At 44.1% G+C, this 19,300-nt stretch overlaps 1 protein-coding gene across 10 annotated transcripts in view; it reads left to right on the top strand.

Moving 5' to 3' along the window:
• The first annotated feature begins 4,824 nt into the window (after positions 1-4,824).
• The window catches only part of HNRNPM (heterogeneous nuclear ribonucleoprotein M), a 40,037-nt gene continuing 25,561 nt past the window's right edge, over positions 4,825-19,300 (top strand). For 3 of the 10 annotated variants that reach the window (XM_006046712.3, XM_025293364.2, XM_006046710.3), the window contains exons 1-2: positions 4,836-5,053; positions 13,813-13,982. In XM_006046712.3, coding sequence (XP_006046774.1) covers positions 4,941-5,053; positions 13,813-13,982 — 283 coding nt within the window. In that variant the 5' untranslated portion in view covers positions 4,836-4,940. Of the gene's footprint in view, positions 5,054-13,812; positions 13,983-19,300 lie in introns of those variants that run through there. The other 7 variants (XM_025293362.2, XM_025293360.2, XM_025293367.2 and 4 more) reach the window with 5 other exon arrangements.

Raw genomic sequence — 19,300 nt, 5'->3', positions numbered from 1 at the left:
GGGGGGGTCCTTATGAGTCCCATTTTGCAGACAGGCAAACTGAGGCTCAAAACCACCATAGGGTCCTTCACCTGAGGTTGCACATCCCCAGTGGGCCTAGCACAGCATCTGGCTGTTTTGTTGTTTTGGGCACGAATATTGGAAAAGACCCTGATGCTGGGAAAGATTGAGGGCAGGAGAAGGGGGTAACAGAGGATGAGATTGTTGGCATCACCGACTCGATGGGCATGAGTTTGAGCAAACTCTGGGAGATAATGAAGGACAGGGAAGCCTGGCATGGTGCTGTTCACGGGGTCACAAACAGCTGGACATGACTGTGACTGAGCACGCATGCCCTGTCTGGTATGTGGGTCACCTATACAAAAAGTAAAGTTCCCTCTGCCCCGGGGAGGCCAGCTGGGATGCAGGGGTGGAGGCTTGGAAGCTGGCACCTGAGAGGCATGTAGGAGGAGCAGCATGGCAGATGGGTTACGCATGGAGCCCTGTGATTGAGGGGCAGAGGGGTAGGAGAGAGGCAGTTAGAAAGATGAGCATCACGTGGAGGCATCTGCGGAAACAGGCTCACCCTCAGGCATTAACTGTCATTATTTGGGGCCTTTCTTGCTTCTGTAGCGTCTCCCTCTACGTAGGACTGGCACCCACCCCCTCAGGCCAGCTTTAGAGTGTGGTGCCCTTTGGATGATGTAAAGAGGCCCCGGGGTATGCTATCGTGAAGAGAGAAAGCTGTTTCCCTTGCAAATCTCTTCCAATACTTTCCATGACATCAAAGAGAAAATTGTAGTTTGGTGCTAGGCTACCTTTCATGACTCTTAACCCTAGCAAAGAGAGAGCAAGTCTTAGAGCCTTTGGCAGAGCCTACGACTGCATGTGTACTTTAATAGCATCATCTCTTGTTCTTTACAATAAGCTATTTATAGCAAGCTTTCAATATGGGCTATGTGCTGTGCTGTGCTTAGTTGCTCAATTGTGCCCGATTCTTTGTGACCCCATGGACTGTAATCCACCAGGCGCCTCTGTCCATGGGGATTCTCCAGGTGAGAATACTGGAGTGGGTTGCTATGCCCTCCTCCAGGGGATCTTCCCAACCCAGAGATCGAATTCAGGTCTTCCTCATATGGGCTGTGAGGTAAAGCAACATCTTTTTTTCTTTAAGCAACATTTTAAAACATCCTTTTTAGCATTCTTTGTTTTTTTTTTTTTTGGCCAAGCTGTGAGGCTTGCGGGATCTTAGGCCCTTGATCAGGAATTGAACCCAGGCCCTGACAGTGAAAGCGCCGAGTTCTAACCACCAGACTTCCAGGGAATTCCTCAAACATCCTTCTTTTAAAGACAGTAAAGCATCAGTTACAGCAAAGTGTGGAAGAATTAATAGCCCAGGCGATGACAAAACCCAGGAACTTGGTCAGGGTGGGGTTACATCCACCAGCCTATAGAAGCACAGCCTAGTGGAGAGTTTGTCTTCTCCCTGGGTCTGGCTTGTGGCTGATCTCCAGTCACACCCACTTTGGGAGAAGGGATCAGAGGAGAAGTGGCTTCTTGTCCCCAGTGCTTTGTGTTGGAACTCCTCTCCATGATTCTGACAGATTGCTGTCACCTTCCTCTGCCATCTCTGAGCCCTGCTGGACAAGGGAATTCAGAGATTTGTGAGGCTTCCTCTGGTTCAAGGGCCACTCTGGTCAGAGAGGTCGAAGGGAGAAGACGTTAAACTGAGATAGATTCCAGTGGGGCCAGCAGAGAAGGGTTGGTATGCAGGGTGGATTTTAGTAGATCAGAGATTTCTGAGTGGGAGGGGCAAGGGTAAGGCGGGGAGGGCAAGGGTAAGGCGGTGAGGGGCCAAGATGAGAGGAGGAGGGGCTTGCAGATGGGGGAGAGAAAGGAGTTCTGAGACAAGAAGTTTGAGAAGTGCTTGGGATTGGGACAATTGCACTCATCTCACACACACTAGCAAAGTAATGCTCAAAATTCTCCAAGCCAGGCTTCAGCAATATGTGAACCGTGAACTTCCTGATGTTCAAGCTGGATTTAGGAAAGGCAGAGGAACCAGAGATCAAATTGCCAACATCCGCTGGATCATAGAAAAAGCAAGAGAATTCCAGAAAAACATCTACTTCTGCTTTATTGACTATGCCAAAGCCTTTGACTGTGTGGATCACAACAAACTGGAAAATTCTTAAAGAGATGGGCATACCTGCCTTACCTGCCTCCTGAGAAATCTATATGCAGGTCAAGAAGCAACAGTTAGAACTGGACATGGAACAACAGACTGGTTCCAAATCAGGAAAGGAGTATGTCAAAGTTGTATATTGTCACCCTGCTTATTTAACTTATATGCAGAGTACATCATGTGAAAAGCCGGGCTAGATGAAGCAGAAGCTAGAATCAAGATTGCCGGGAGAAATATCAATAACCTCAGATACACAGATGACACTACCCTTATGGCAGAAAGCAAAGGAGAACTAACGAGCCTCTTGATGAAAGTGAAACAGGAAAGTGAAAAAGTTGGCTTAAAACTTAGCTTAAAAACTAAAATCACAGCATCCAGACTCATCACTTCATGGCAAATACATGGGGAAACAATGGAATCAGTGACAGACTTTATTTTCTTGGGCTCCAAAATCATTGCAGATGGTGACTGCAGCCATAAAATTAAAAGACACTTGGTCCTTGGAAGAAAAGCTATGACCAACCTAGATAGCATATTAAAAAACAGAGACATTACTTTGCTGACAGAGGTCTGTCTAGTCAAAGCTATGGTTTTTCTAGTAGTCATGTATGGATTTGAGAGTTGGACTATAAAGAAAGCTGAGCACTGTAGAATTGATGCTTTTGAACTGTGGTGTTGGCTAAGACTCTTGAGAGTCCCTTGGACTGCAAGGAGATCAAGCCAGTCAATCCAAAAGGAAATCAGTCCTGAATATTCATTGGAAGGACTGATATTGAAGCTGAAACTCCAATACTTTGGCCACCTGATGTAAAGAAATGACTCCTTAGAAAAGTCCCTGATGTTGGGAAAGATTGAAGGCAGGAAGAGAAGGGGATGATGGAAGATGAGATGGTTGGATGGTATCACCAACTCAATGGACATGAGTTTGAGCAAGCTCTGGGTGTTGGCGATGGACAGGGAAGCCTGGTGTGTTGCAGTCCATGGGATCACAAAGAGTCAGACACGACTGAACGACTGAACTGAACTGAACTAGGATTGGGAGCAGGAGAGGGTGGGGCCTAGCCTCCACCTCGACAGTGTGTGCTAAGTCGCTTCAGTCATGTCCAACTGTTTTCAAGTGCATGGACTGTAGCCTGCCTCTGTCCAAGGGATTCTCCAGGTAAGAATACTGGAGTGCGTTACCACTTCCTTCTCCAGGGTATCTTCCCGATGTAGGAATCGAACCTAGGTCTCTTACGTCTACCTGCATTGGCAGGTGGATTCTTTACCACTAGCTTTGTGACCCCATGGACTATACAGTTCATGGAATTCTCCGGGCCAGAATACTGGAGTGGGTAGCCTATGCCTTCTCCAGCGGATCTTCCCGACCCAGGAATCAAACCAGGGCCTCCTGCATTGCAGACAGATTCTTTACCAATTGAGCTATCTGGGAAGCCCTAGCTCCACCTGGGATGCCCCAAAACCCCCATAGCAGAAAGAGAGAGTGGGGCTTAGCCTCTGCCTCATGCTGGGTTTACTGAATTTATTCTCTGGGCCTGCAGTTCTCAGCCAGGGTCAGAATCACCAGGCTGGATTAAGTATTTAACTTGGTGGAAGATGTAGCAAGTGAGAGTTTCCCAGAGGCTGATGAATGTAGTTATTCAGTGAGAGAGGGTAAAACGACAACAAGAACAAGAACAAACCAACAAAACTCTTTCCCTTTGTGAGTTTAGAGAGAGTTTGGGGGTTATATGGGAATGTCTGCAAGTTCCAGTGAAACATTTCAATGTACCAGAGACACCAGAGAGAGAGGTGGCTGCTGGGGAAGGGAGCCTGAGGCATCTATGCTGGGGGCTCTGGACTCTTCCCAGGCCACTGTGGCTGCCCCAGAACGCAGCCCTGTATCAACCCTGAAAACCCATCTGAGGACAGGGGCAAGCTCTCAGAGCAGAAGGACCCAGGGTCAGGCAGGAAGGAGTCCAATCGTTTCTTTCATCATGTGATTTCTATCAACAGGTTTGGCTTCTTGCTTGTGCACTCACTTAACAAACATTCATAAGCACAAAGGAAGTCTCCAGCTAGACATCCTGTTATTAGTTGATGGCTGTTTAGTGAGAGAGATTTGTGCCATGGTCTCTGCACTGAGTTCTCAGGCCGGATTGAGCCCAGGTATTCCTGGTGTAGGATGAGATACTTTCTTAACGAGACATTGTTAACATTTTGCACATTTGTCCTACTGCTTGGCCCTTCAGTGTCCTACCCTGGCCTGGCTAACTCCTTATAGCCTAGGAAACAGAACTTTAGCTGTCATTCTACCCCAGCTCGGATTACAGAAAGCTGGGAGTGACGAGGTCCAGGTGTGGCGGGTGGAGAGCTGCCTCCCTCATTAGATCTGGCAGAGGATGAGATGGTTGGATGGGATCACCCACTCACGTGAGTTTGAGCAGACTCCGGGATATAATGAAGGACAGGGAAGTCTGGCATGCTGCAGTTCATGGAGTCGCAAAGAATCGGACACGACTGAGCCATAATAACAACAATTACACCTGGAGAGAGAATACTGTATCCAGTAGGAGCCAAACAAGTTTGTTATAAGAATGAATTAATAACAGCTGACGGTGCGTGCGTGAGCGGCGGGGGCGTGGCCCGGAGCAGGGGCGTGGCCCGGGCCGAGAGAGAAGGAGACCGGAGGCCGCCGCGGCGCGCGCAGGCGTTACTGGTCGCCCCGAGTCACGTGAGCACGCAGGCGCAGCGCCGCGCAGCCCTCTTGCTCACACAAAGCCCAGACGCGGAGAAAATGGCGGCAGGGGTCGAAGCGGCGGCCGAGGTGGCGGCGACGGAGCCCAAAATGGAGGAGGAGAGCGGCGCGCCTGGCGTGCCAAGCGGCAACGGAGCTCCGGGCCCGAAAGGGTGAGTATTTTACGGCTCCTTGTCCCAGGCTGGGCGCTTTCGCGGTGGCTGGCGGCGGCTCCGTTAGATCTGTTGGGGCCTCCTCCCGGCGCGGCCTCAGCTGGGCTTTCTTTCCCCTCAGGGTCTGCCGAGGGTGGAGGCGGCCCAGGCCGTGAGGGGTGAAGCCGGGCGGCCCCGTGAGCGCCTGTAGGACCGCTCTCTCCCAGGCATCGGGTCTCAGCTCTTCTGGTCTCTCCAGACCGGGTCCGACGCTGAGGCCTTAGGCCGGGCCTCTGCGCGCAGGGATAATGGCGCGCGGGCCCAGAGCTGACGAGACCCGGCGTCCGCGACCTGCTGGCCTGTCGGGTGACCTTGGTTGGGCGCGTGGCTTCCCGTCTCTTCGCCGTCGTCCGGGGTCTCCGTTTCCCGATCCATAAAGTGGGGGATAGGGGAGGGAGTGCGCACGCAGGACCTCGCGCGCGGTCGGTCCCGGTAAACGGTGGCGGAGGCGGGTAGGTATCGGGAAGGACCGCGAGGACGGCTCTGGACTCCCCCTCCCCCTTCCGCCCCGGCACGCGCGGTTCCCCTCCCCCTCCCGGCCCCGCGGGAAGTGCCTCGATCGGAACCGCCCCTTGCCCCAAGCTCCGACCGGGAGTTAGTCCCTCAGCTCCTCCCCAGGTGCGCGGTAGGTGTTTGTGGAGCGATCGGATCTGCTGCTCGGTGTTCATCCGTAGAAACAAAGTGTAAGAGGAAAGAAAGAAAAAGGAAAACATTTTCCGTGTTCTAGGGGAAGATTTTGTATCATTAGGCGGGTTCACCCATTTCCAAACTCGGCCACACTTTCGAGTCCTATTGGGGGCTCTGTCTCAGGTCCTCGGTTTTGAAAGTTTTCTTAAAGCGTTAAAGCATCGTCTTATGTCTCTGGTGAACCCCACTCATTCTGATTACAGTCGGCTGAGAGGTGCGGAAAGACGTTTTGCCTTCGCCCGCCAACTGTAGGGGGAGGTGAGGGGAAGGCTTGGGCACACTTTTGATTTCCCACATACATTTTTTAAAAAATCTGGTGAAATTTACAGTTTCAGCCATTTTTAGGTGGACGATTCCGTGGCATCGAGTGCATTCGCGGTTTTGTGCAACATCACGAATATCCACGCTGAAAACTTTTTCCTCACTCTAAATACAAACTGTAGCCATTAAACAGTTAACTTAACCATTCACCTCACCTGGATACCTGTGCTATGCGTTCTGTTTCCTATGGATTTACCTTCCCACCAATTTTTAATGTGTATAATTAGAGTTCATGGGGATTAAATGTGAATGTAGTTAAGAGTAGTTTGCTTATGAACACTCACTAAATACTAGCTATATTGTTAAAAACTCTCCTGAGGTGGGGAGGAGCCGAATACCTTGGTTACTGGTCCTTGGAAATCGAGAGAAAGGCATCCTAGAAGTATTCCCAACTCTTTTGTTATTGAAAACTCTGGAAAGGGACGTGTTCATTTAGACTTTTTAAAATAACTTGTTTAAGGGAGCCTGGTAGGATATCTGAGGACCATGTTTGGAGGCCTTTAAGATATACATTTATGTCCTTTTTTTTTTCCCTTTCAAAGCAGTTATCACAGGATGGAGTGCTGCTAGAATCGTGCTAGGTGAGAAGTTATTAGTTACAGATTATAGCATCTGGGGTACATTTTCCAAATTTCCCATTTTCCACAGTCCATTTCCAAATAGTCATTTTGTGACTGATTGATTTGACAAACATAAAACATGGCCTTCAGAAAGAATCTGAAGGTTTCAGAAAATTTAACAAGTCTTTGTTGGGAGAACCTCAGTCTGAGACTCTTTAAATAGAGAATATTTTAGGCAGTTAGAAACACTTAGATCTATTTTGTAGGGCCATTGGAAAAGTTTGTATTTTGGGTGTTTTTGTGTGTGTGTGTTTTGCCTCGGGAAGCCTTTAAAGCAGAAACTTTAGAAAACAGTCTTCCTGCTCATAGGGAGGGACCAATGGATATTTTTGTAGTAAAGTTGATATAAGTAAAAGGAGTTACAGGGGTGGGGAGCTTGGAGGAGCTCCTGTTCCTCAACCCTAGGCTGTTGGGGGCGACCAGGTGTTCCCCTAGGAGGAGGAGGATGAAAGGTGATCATTGGAGAGAAGCAGAGAGGAGTTTTCAAAGATGTTGACATGTTTGATATATATTTATAAAGAACTTCATTTTCCTTTCACTTTCTTTGTAAAGAACTGAAACTGCTGGAGCACTGGGGGCCAGCTGGTGGGCAGTGAATTCCAGACTAGGGAGTTCAGATTTTTATCTTGAGAGCTTTTTTGTGATTTTGTGAAAGTCGCTCAGTCATGTCCGACTGTTTGCCACCCCATACAGTCCATGAAATTCTCTAGGCCAGAATACTGGAGTGGGGAGCCTTTTCTTTTCTCCAGGGGGTCTTTCAAACCCAGGTTTCCTGCATTGCAAGTGGTTTCTTTACCAGCTGAGCCACTTTTGCAGGGTGGGAAAGGAGTGAGACTGGATTCTTCTCACCTTTGTCTCCACCAGGAGTGGAGTGTGCTGAAAGCTGAAAAGGCATTGAGACAGCAAGCTTCATGAGGACCATGGAAAGCACAGCCCGTTTTGCAATTCCTTTTCTCTCCCAGCTGTAAGCCAGCTGTTTTTTTTTTTTTTATATTGATGAGAAATGCATTCCATCTAAGGACAGTCAAGATTCAGAGTTAGAGTGTATTGGGGGTAAAAATGTTCATTCTAGAGGGACACATAGGCTTAGGGTTTTTTTTTTTAATTGTTTAAAAATAGAGGTTACACTATACATTTAAAATCAGTGACTTAACCTACTCCACTTCCAGATTAACCTGTGGCCGAATCTGAAAGGTGAGAGATGGGCTATTTTAAAAATAAAAATTTGTATTTAGTGTAAATTTCTGGGGATGCAAGGTTAGTGTTAACACTATTTTACAGTCAAGAAAAGGTTTTTTGTTTTTTTTTTTTCAATTGAGAAAATTCAGGTTAAAGAAATTGACCCTAAGAATCTGGGGGAGGCCATCTTGACTTCAGGGCTTTTGCTGTTTCCACAGCAAACCTCTCAGTAAACAGACATTTTAAGTGGGGTTTTTTCTTTTTTAATTTTTAACCAGATTCTTTGTGCTTTGCGGTAACTTGAGTGTTTGCTGTACTTTAAGAAGTGCTTGTATGCTTCATAATCTTGAGACACATTTGATGGTGAGCTCAGGATTAGAATGGGGCTCTGGATTGTTGGAATGCATGCTGCTAGCTCTTTGCTTTGCTTTTTTGATTTTATTCAAGGCTAGGCTGGGGGATACTAGTCTGCAAAGATTAGGTTGCTTGTTTCATTTGGGATTTCTCAGATAGACTCTTCCATTACCGTGTTTTGCAGTGAGGTGAAATTTGAATTACTGTTTTGGTAGTCTGTGATGAGTACAGTGGAGGTTTCCCTGGTGGTTCAGTGGTAAAGACTCTGCGTGCAATACAGGAGACAGGAGTTCGATCTCTGGGTCGAGAAGATCCCCTAGGGAAGGAAACAGCAACCCACTCCAGTATTCTTGCCTGGGAAATCCCCTGGACAGAGGAGACTGGTGGGCTACAGTCCTTGGGGTCGCAAAGAGTCAGAGACTACACAAAGTCAAACACGGTGCTAAACAGCAAGTACAGTGTTTAGGTTTCCTTAGCCACGGCCCCAGTGGGCTTAAAGTCTAATCAGTATGTGCAGTGGTAGAATGCAAGGAGTGAATCATCTCCACAAAGTTTTTGGTACAAAAATACATCATTGTCACAGTTAGTGTGCCAGCTTCTCCTTTAAACTTGTGAGTGTGGATAGTAACCTCCTTTTGCAGATGAAGGAACTGAGGCCTGGCAACGAGCTGGTAACATTGGGGTTCAGACTTCGATGACCCTACCTCTTAGTCACCTGTGGTACTACCCTCTTAGATAACTGCGCTGAACATTTACCAAGCTGCTTTTTGTTAGGCTGCTTCTTGATTCTCACAGCACCCCTGTGAGCTGCATGGATACACGTTATGCTGGTTTTGTTGGTAAAGAACCATAGAGGTAAAGAACTGGACTCACGTGGGTAGTTAAGTGGTAGACCTGGAGCTAGAATAGTGCTCTCTACATGTTCAGTACGTTAGTGGATTTCAGGATTGAAAAGATTTTTGTGAAGACTCATTCTATATAAGGGATAGTTCTGAAGGGAATATGGAGGTTGAGGGGGGTCTTTTCCCTCAAGAGATGTGGTCAGGATTTCAAGATATTGTAGTTGCTCTTTCAAACTACACTCCTGATTGAAAAACTCCAGGAATTATGAGAGCATTATGCATGGGAATGCTGTGGAAGTGTAAGAGAGGGTAGGGATTTACTGTTTTACATAGTGAATGTATCAGCTGTTTGTGGACTAGGCACTCAGTATTTTGTTTTTTTTAGTTGTGATCTTTATGTAAAGTATAATTCTAGTATGATGGAGCAGTGACATGGTAAGTTATCAATCTTCAAAGAGTACAATCAGGAAAACAGTTCCAAAACCATATTAATCATAATTAATCTTACTTGACTGACTCAGAAGCTTCTTAAGGTATTTTGGACTTATCTTTATCGATGTATTAGGAATTAGGTTATAGACTGTCAGGAAAAGTTTTTAACATACTGGGTCTATTTAGAACTTCAGATAGATAATTGGGTGCCAGAATCAAGTAGGGTGTTTATTGACAATTGGAAGCAAGTTAGCAAGGAGACTATTGGTAAGGCATTTATTTAGCTGGTTTAGGTAGCTTCAGTTTCTTTGAAAGATTGCAAATTTGTTAACTATATATAGCAGTTACAAGTCAAGTTATGTTGGAGTAAAATTTGGAATTTGAGAAACCAGCAGAAACTTTAAGAAATGTGTAATTGGCACAACAAACTGCACAGGTTGGAAGTGTGCGATTTGATATAATCAGTGAATGAAAATACAATTATAACCTGTAGAAGTTTTTGCTGCCCCTTGGTAATCCTGAGTCCTCCTTTCCCCCACCTCCAGGCAACTATTAGTTTGTTCTCCACATCAGTATGTATCAGTGCTTCTCATTGGGAGATTGCTTTCCCTTCAGGGGACATTTGAAAGTGTCTTGGGGATTTTCTTTTCCCCCTTATCTTCATCTTCAGATCTGAGGAATGGGGCTGCTTCTGGCCTCCCTTGGGGAGAGATCAGGGATCCTGCAGCACATAGGGCAGGCTCAGACAACAAAATAAATTTCTGGCCCAAAATGTTCATACTGTTGAGGCTGAGAGAACCTGCTGTAAATTAGTTTGCCGGATTACATTTTCTCACACACAGCTTTACATGGTGAAGTCATACTACATGTCCGCTGCTTCTGTCTGGTATCTTTGAGTGTAATTATTTTGAGGTTCATCCATGTTGTGTGTAATTCATTACTTACTGTTGAATAGCAGTTCAGTGTATGAATACAGTTTGTTGATTCATTCACCTGTTAGTGGTGAATTTAGTTGCTAAGTGGTGTTCAACTCTTGTGACCCCATGGACTGTACAGCCTGCCAGGCTCATCTGTCCATGGGATTTCCCAGACAACAATACTGAAGTGGGTAGCAGTTCCCTTTAGGGTATCCTCCCAACCCAGGGTTTGACCCGGATCTCCTACTTTGCAGGCAGATTTTTTATCTAGTGAGCCACCAGGGAAGCTTGATCTCTGCCTGTTAGTAGGTAGACATTTAGATTTCCAGTTTTTGGGAAACTGGAATAAATAATGTTGTTATGAGCATTCAGGTATAAGTTTTTGTATGGATATATTCATTTTCTTCTGGGTAAGTATCTAGTTGTGCATAACATGGTAGGTGTATTTTAATGTTTTGAATTTATAATCTCGTAAATTTGGGGTATTTAGGATAAAACAGTTTTTCGTCAGTGTAGCTAAATGATAATCTACTTGTAAAAATGTACTTCTAAAAGGTTTTTTACAGTTGTGTTGCATGTATTTTAGGGCTAGAAGAATATTCCCCTAATTCTGTCTAGAAGATAAATGAGAAAATTGAACATTTTTTAAAAATGGGATTTTGTTCAGTTATATCATCTGTACTTGAATATATGTCATGTGAGGTTTTTTTGAGGATGGTTCTCTACTATTCTGTAAAGAATAGAGTTGATAGTGATTATTAGATTTATGAAAAGGTCAGTTTTTTAAGAAACGGCAAGTGATGAGATAGTTCACCTGTTTTACTTAGGAGGAAACTTCTCAGAGAGAGGAAATGATTAGCTGGAGAAGGATTTGGGTATAGTGGTGCTGTGGGCATACCTTGGGCATAACCCACATGAGCTGCCTTCTGGATGGCGAGCCCTGTGGTGTGGATTAACCCCAAACCAAATCTCCATCTTTTGTGGTTAGATTGGACAGTTTATTCTTAGCAGTAATGCTGCATGGCAGAATTTGGCCTAGACACTTTGTTACCTTTGTCTTGTAATGAGTTATTTATACATTTTGTAATTTATAAGGTGAGTTGAGCAGTCTGTTAAAACACAGGCTGGAACTGTAACTGTGTCATGGACCCTGTGTCAGAATAATGTTTTTTAATGTTGCTGATAGAATATTTGGGCTTCAAAAGAAGCCAATTCTGTTACCAATGTATTTCTACCCATAGACCCTCTAGTTAGGCCCATGAAATGAAAATTGATCTCCGTTTTATTAATTGTAACACTTGTCCTTCTCATCTGCTGAGGGTAAGACGCATGGACGTGTGCTGTTTGGCAGCCCTGGTGCTGGGCTTTCCTGTGGAGTACACAGGTGGACTGTGTTTATGGTGTGTAGTCAGCCTAAGGAGAGTCAGTCATGAGCCTGGGTAGACAGAGTAAAGATTTCTAGGAATCCAGGGATTGTGTGGCCCTATCCCTTTATGTCATCTGCCAGCCCTTGTGAAGGAGGTCTGTTGATTGCATGTTGATATTGGTATCAATCAGATCATGGAGGAAGTTGCTTTCCTTAATATTTGGCATACTTGTATTTGGCTGTGAGGGACCAGTTTTTAAAAAAATACCTTGGGGACTAAAATAAGTTGCTAACTTTAATTTTTCCAGGTACACTGAAAGAAAGTCCTCCAGCTGCCATTCCCCACTGCAGGGAAGACATATCCTAGAATAAAGATCAACCCTTACTTAAAAAAAGGTGGTCTTGTAAATCATCAATACCATAGTGTTGATTTTTTTGTTTTCTTTGCCTTTTTGTCATGGATCACAAAGTCTCTGCTGGAATCTGTAGTTGTGGGAGTCCCTCAGTTCTCACTGGTAGAAAAGCAGAGGGCTTGGAAAGCAGACAGTGCTGGACTTGATGCACAAGAGGACTTCTGTGGCTGCTGGCTCCCCAGTTGTTCCTGGTCAGCTCTCACTGGTGTCCGCCTGTGATCACGGGGGCTTAGGGAGCAGTCTTGCTCAGCCGGCCCAGCCTTGCCCTGGCTGTGCGCACACTCTGGCCAGTTCCTTGGCTTTGGCCCGGGCTTCCAGCCTGTCTGGTTCTGTCCTTTGGGAGCCTGCATTTCTCGTGAACCTTTTTTCCTGCTCACTCTAAGCCACATTTGTACCTGTAGGGTTTAGAAATGCTACTCCGTGGAAGCACCTAACACGAAGGTAGAGAGTATTGCAGGAAAGTCCACGCAAAAAAAAAAAAAAAAATCCACCCTTCTCTGCCAAAGAATTGTTAGCCTGCTTTTTACCTACCAGAGTTGCTTGACTTCAGTTTCCCTAGCCTCAAAGTAATGGAGTTGAGTAGAGAAAGGTTTCTTTCCCTTAAAAAAAAAAACACACACACAAAAAACACGTGGTAAGATGTATGTAAATTTCACCATCTTAAAATGATTACATGTACAATTTAATGGCATTAGGTACAGTGTTGTACCTATTCACTCACCATTTCCAGAACTTTTTTTTTTTTTTATCATCCCAAACAAACCCTGTAGCCATTAAACAGTAACTCACCATTCCCATCTCTACCCAGTCCTGGGTAACTTTACCTCTCCTTTTTTTCTCTATGCCTGACTTATTTCACTTAGCATAATGTTTTCAAAGTTCATCTCTTTTGCAACATGTATCAGCACTTCATTCCTTCTTTTTCTTTTTAATGACTGAGTAATATTTCATTGCCTGGATCTACCACATTTTGTTTATTCCATTCATCTTTTGGTGTATGCTTGGGTTGTTTTCACTTTTTGCTACTGTGAATACTGCCTAGGAGTGGAATTGCTCGGTCCTCTGGTAATTATGTTTTAACTTTTTGAGTAATTGCCAAACTGTTTTGTAGTAACTGCACCATTTTACATTCCCACTTAAAAATTTTTTTTGCCCCCACAATGAAAGTTACTTATTTGTAGGGCTGAAGTTTGTTGGGCCTATGTGTACCACCTCTTTGGGGTTCCATGAAGTCTTATAAATCTTCCCTTCTGTTTTCCTGTTACTGTCTTAGAATTAAAGCACCTCAGGTAGGGAGATGGCCTCCCCACCCCCACCACGTATGTTAGAGCCCCACAGGAGTGTGTGAAGGCCTAGGAAAGCACATTTGTCTTGGAAATGGTTTTTTTGATAGGTGGATTTTCAGGAGTGTACTACTGCAGTTTTCTGCTCTATGGACCATTTCAGTTTGAGTGACTCAAATCAATCAATATTCTTATGTTATATGTAACTTTGCCTGAGATAATCAGGATAATTTGCCTGGAAAATCAAATATTGTCTTTTGGGTTGTGCTAACTTGTGAATGTTTTTTTCTCCTCTTTTGAATTCAGTGAAGGAGAACGACCTGCTCAGAATGAGAAGAGGAAGGAGAAAAACATAAAAAGAGGAGGCAATCGCTTTGAGCCATATGCCAATCCAACTAAAAGATACAGAGCCTTCATTACAAACATACCTTTTGATGTGAAATGGCAGTCACTTAAAGACCTGGTTAAAGAAAAAGGTAATGGTACTGGTGGTTGAGTAGGGTCAGAAGGTTGGTGTGTCATCTTCTCTGTGCCTAATTCCTTGGCTATTTTTTGTCAGTGGAAGCTGTTCTGAGTAGAGCATGTGTTCTCTCCAGGCTTGAGAGCTAAGCCCCCTCCCTATCCACCCTACCTTTTTTCCTTTTTTTTGTGGTCATGCACTTGTGTGTCAAATGGGGGCATTTTGTATGATCCCTTGGCCTATGAATGATTTCACTGGCTTAGTATGGTTAACAGGGCTTCGATTAAACTTGAGGGGAGCCTCTTTGTTAGGGAATTAAGGAAATTTTTTGAATTCTTCCTATTAGGTGGGAGAAATTTTTTTCTTTTCCCTTTTTGTTTTAAAATTCTGGCGGGAAGGTAGTACTTTGTCTAAATTTTGTGGATGTCTTCCTGGGATCAAAATTTGGTGGCTGGAACATGTGCTGCTCAGATTCTAAATTATAAATCCATGCCCTGGGGAGGAAAACACAGACTCAATTGGCAGTTGGGTAGCTCAAAGTAAAGCATCCGCTGTGTAATTTGGTGCCTTCTGGCACCCACCAGTCCTAACCCTGGTGTCCAGAGTCTGGTTGAGGCAGAGGAAGCAACGGAAGCCCTGCTGCCACCAGGAGGCCCTGGGCGGTTGGCTGCCCCCGTGTCCTCTGCCTCTGCCTCCTGTGCACACCGTGTGTGTCCTCCTCCTTGTCACACTCTTGTTCTGCTGCGTTTGTTGTCTTTTCCTGATTCTGGGCCCTGCTGGTGGCACACAGGGCTAAAGAGATTGCTCAGCCCCGGTTTAGATGAAACTTGATAGAGAACCATTTGTCTAAAGGCCTGGAGGTCTCCCCTCACTCTTACCCCATGGGAAAACTAGAATCAAATAATTCTTAACCGGAGTCTTTTTGAAGGACTGAAAGGTACTGGTTTTTCTGGAGCATTCATAATGTAAAGAGATTTGAGCTTGATTTGTCAAATGATTAACATCTCAGTGACAGACAGATGCCACTTGGATAGGCCATTTTGGTATGTGTACTGGTGCTCCCAGCATTGGGTTTTGAAATTATGAATGGCCCACTGCCATCATGGTCCCATCATTTAATTCAACCACAACATGCCAGAAGCATTAGGCACTGTGAACCTCTCTGTACAGTCATGTAGGCTGCTCCCATGTAGTATTTCTCCAGGTCACATGGATGGAAAAACGTTCTGGTGTGAGGTTTGTTTTCCTGCCTTGATCAGCCAAATCATTCCTGCCAGTGCTCCTAGGGCACGAGTGAAGTTTCTTTTTGTCTGAAGGGCGTGTCACGAGGCATCCCAGATGCAGTGTTCTTGGTTTTTGGGACTGCTGCTTCAATAAAGCTTAGAATTTCTGTACAGCACAGTTGGGTCTCATTCGAATTAGTTTTTGGAATAACCTCCAAATTTGTGTTCTCGCGATTTGGTTGAACCGCTGAATGGATACATCCATTGATAATAAGGTATAGTAGTTCCAAGAACCAGGAATGTGGCTTTGAAAATGCAATTGTTAGAACTTTGTAAGAGATTGCAGGCCAAATTATTTTCCATTTTTAGGAGTGTGTGAACCAGTTTTGGGACATGATGGATAAAGTAGGTGACATTTTTACTGCTTTACCATTCAGTAATTCAGTTTTGGGAGCCTTAAAGCTGGTAGCAGCAGCAGCAGCAGCCATGACGTTTCTGGATGTAGAAGCAGTTCACCTCAACTTCCTATTTTGCACTGTATTAAGTGTGGAGCCAGCCTGGTGGTTTATTCGGATACTTCCAAACTGGTTCTCATATTCCCCTGGCATACTGCTATGAATGCCCTGGCTCAGCCCTTTCAGTGTATTTTTGGTGGTGTAATTTAGAATTACAGGTGTGCAGTAAATCAGTTATTTTTAATAAACCTTAAAATGTTCTTGTTTAGCGCTCCCCTGTACAGGTTAAATTAATTACCTTTCTGTTTAATTAAGTTTTAGCAGTATTGGATTGTGGATAAAGGGATTCATAAGAGAAAGGTAATCTTTTCATGGTAAATCTTATATTCAGTATGTGAAGTCAAAAGAAAAATACTGTTTATGTAAGTACAAATGTTCTTATTTTCATTTTGAGGTTTTTAAAACTATTTTAATTCATGTCTTGGTAAACAAAAAATATGTTTCAATGATTATTTGAAATCTGAAATATATTCTTAAAATCTGTCACAATGTTTTAAGGTTTTAGAAGACTTGTTATTGCACAGGGGAGAAAAAAGTTGGGAATAGAGGCTCTTACAGTCTAAAAGTATTATTCTCAGGACAGTCTGAAGTGGGCAAACCACAATAGTGGGCTGTTGTGATCCAACCACTCTTGATCAGTCTATATTTTAAGGTCTGTTCCTGATGAAATCATACCCCTGTTGTTTTCAGAAAACTAGTGAGATGGCTAGAATTAGTTGTCCTCGGCTTAGAAATGTGAAAAGTGCTCTGTCATTGCAGCACTACCTATAATATATAATAGCTGCATCTCAGAACTCAGGTAGTAGCTTTGAGATGGCAAGACAGGAGCTTTTTTCTAAGGATGATCACGCATCATGTACCCCTCCCTAATTCCTGCTCCTCGGACACCAGGTATATCTTCTCTGTTAGCTTTTAACAGCCTTCTCATCATGTACTCCTCCCTAATTCCTGCTCCTCGGACACCAGGTGTATCTTCTCTGTTAGCTTTTAATAGTATTCTCGGAGCACCTGTTAGTAATGCATGTCTTATGTGAACAGACCGCTGGTGCCTTTTCCCCTGGATGGGATCACAAAGCTTGTTTGGTGGCAGTGTCATGCAGTCAGCATTGCTGGTTTTAAAGAGAAGAGGTATTGAGAGCTTTGTTTTGTTCTGTGCCAGGCTGCTTCCGCTGCCCCCTGTCGCATCATATACCATTCAGGGAGAGATGGATTAAACAGCCCACAGAACTGAACTCACCCTTTTCCTTGAGCTTCCCTGTTCCTGCTCTGAATGTCCTGAAGGCGCAGAGGAGAGGTTTTTTGTTGGCTCAAGAAGATCTACATTGTGTATCTAGGAGCAGAACTTTATTTTCAATTTAAGTAAAAGTCCCTACCAGGCCTGTTTGGCTCCTCGTGTTTTCCTTTGTCCCTGTGATCATGCTTATTTTTAATGGAGACATTACGTGGAACATATGACTTGCATGAACACTGAAGAGTGGATTGAAACAAAAACTGAGATCCAGTGTAAGATAAATTTGAATTGGAGACTGCCAGACCAGGTTTGAAAGTGACTGAACAGTCTCACAACTGCCTGGTTTTCATCACTTGACAAATATTGGTAGACACGAACGTCTCAAGAATGTTTGACCGTAAGGTCTGGGTGAAAAATTAAGACTTATGTGAGCAAAGGGTGATTGATTGATTTTGGGAATTGTAAGCTTAAAGGGTGTTATGCACTGTTTTAGAGAAGTCCTGTGTGCCCAAGGAAAGCTCATAGTTGAGCTGTTCTCCAGCAGCCTGGAGGTGGGGCAGCTGCACCCTGGCGGGACTGAGCTGGAGCGCAGTGTGAGGAAGACAGAAGGCCAGCGGTACAGCTTACTCGCAGTCAATCTCAAGGGTAGCAGCAGTCAGTTTAACTTGTGTAAGCAAGGATTTCTTAAGCACTTAATCCTTCTGTTTTTATTGAATGCGTCACTTTAAGTAAATTTCACATTCCAGCTGACAGAAAACTGAGGCCCAGAGGGCAAGTATAGTCCAATAGTAAGTCTCTGTTGGCTCTCAGTGATAATCTACATTGTGAGTCTGCAGAGCAGAACTTTATTTTTAATTTAAGTAAAAATCCCTACCAAGTCTCTGTGACTCCTTGATGCTGTCCTCTGTTGGATATTCAGCCTGCGTTTTGGAAAGGCCTGTTGCTGCTGCAGCATTCATATCTGTGGGTACTTGGATCGAACCTTAACAGTGCAACCTGCCTGTCTTACTTGTTGGGTTTTGGTCAAGTTAGAGAGGCAGTGTTCTGCTGTGTGGAATTAGCAGCAAGAATGTGCTTAATCATTTTTTATAACTTGTCCATGAATTGAATATTCATTGTATCGGATAATGTTTTTTGCTATGTGTCAAGTTAGCTGTATAGCAAAGAAACACGCTTTCCAAGTTAAAATACGCATTTTTTCCCATGCACCCCTCCATTAGAGTGGCTCCCTGAGCATTGGCTGAGTGGCAATGTTTGATAACATGGTTTTGAGCTCCTCCCCCACCCCCTTTAGGCCTTTCACATATGAGTTCTCTTCAGTGAAGCTTTAGCCCCTGTACTTTGATACAAAGACGTGCAGGAGTGTTAGAGCAGAGTAGCTCCAAGGGACTACCTGAGTTCTTTGGGAGTTGCTCATTTTCTTATCCTCATCATGTTTTATTCTTGAGGTAATATTTTGAATAATCCACCTTAATGTTGGTTAACAGTGAGTTCTTGGAGCATTTTAAAATAAAGGTAGGTAATAACATTTGGCATTCAATTTTTCAAAGACTTGGTTTTTTCATTCAGAAACTTGGATGTTTAAAGCTGCAGTAGAATTTGTTTTAGCAGTCTACTCTTGGGATTCCATGGATTCCATCCATGATCAGGAACAAGAGGAGCAGCAGTATTTTCCATTAATACCTGCAGATTCTGTCTCTGTGAGACTTGAAACTGCCAGTTTGTTAACTCTGCCTCACAGCCTTAACTTCTGTGCTTGGGTTGATTGGTTCTTTTAAACTTCATTTCATTGAATGTGACTATAGACTATGAATAGTTGACACATTTTGCCTTCAAAGTGTTAATAGTTACACTGACTGTACTTAACAGGCCTTTGCTTTAATAATGTAAAACGAAAGGAGAGGTGGCCTTTTTAAAGGTTTTGTTACCATCTTCCTGTAGAGAAGTATGAGTTGGTAACTGTTGCAGATTCTGTAACAGTGGTTTGCTTACACCTCTGAATTGATGTGGTCTCTCAGGGTATAGAGATCAGAAAATTATGAATTTATGAGGAACGTGGTTATTATGGAAACAGTGCTACTCATGGTAGAACCGCAAGACTTGCCTGACCTATAGCTATACTGAGGATGGAGGTTTTTTAAATGTAATTTTTAATAAGCAGCTGTACCTTTTGGGGAAGAGAGAACCCTTTAAGCAGAGTTATTGGTAGAGAGGATTGAAGTTGGATTCGTGCTGTCTCGAGAATGTTAAGTAGACAAAGTCCTAATTTCTAAACCTGGCTTTTGGTTAAAATGGTTATGATCATGGAAAAAGGTTTGGTTTAGACTTCTTGGTTTCTGGGTTGCAGTGACAACTTTTTGATAAA

Source organism: Bubalus bubalis, chromosome 9, assembly GCF_019923935.1.
Source record: "Bubalus bubalis isolate 160015118507 breed Murrah chromosome 9, NDDB_SH_1, whole genome shotgun sequence".
Lineage (NCBI taxonomy): Eukaryota > Metazoa > Chordata > Mammalia > Artiodactyla > Bovidae > Bubalus > Bubalus bubalis.
Note: the sequence above shows the minus strand (reverse complement) of the source record. Positions and strands in the feature narration are given on the sequence as shown.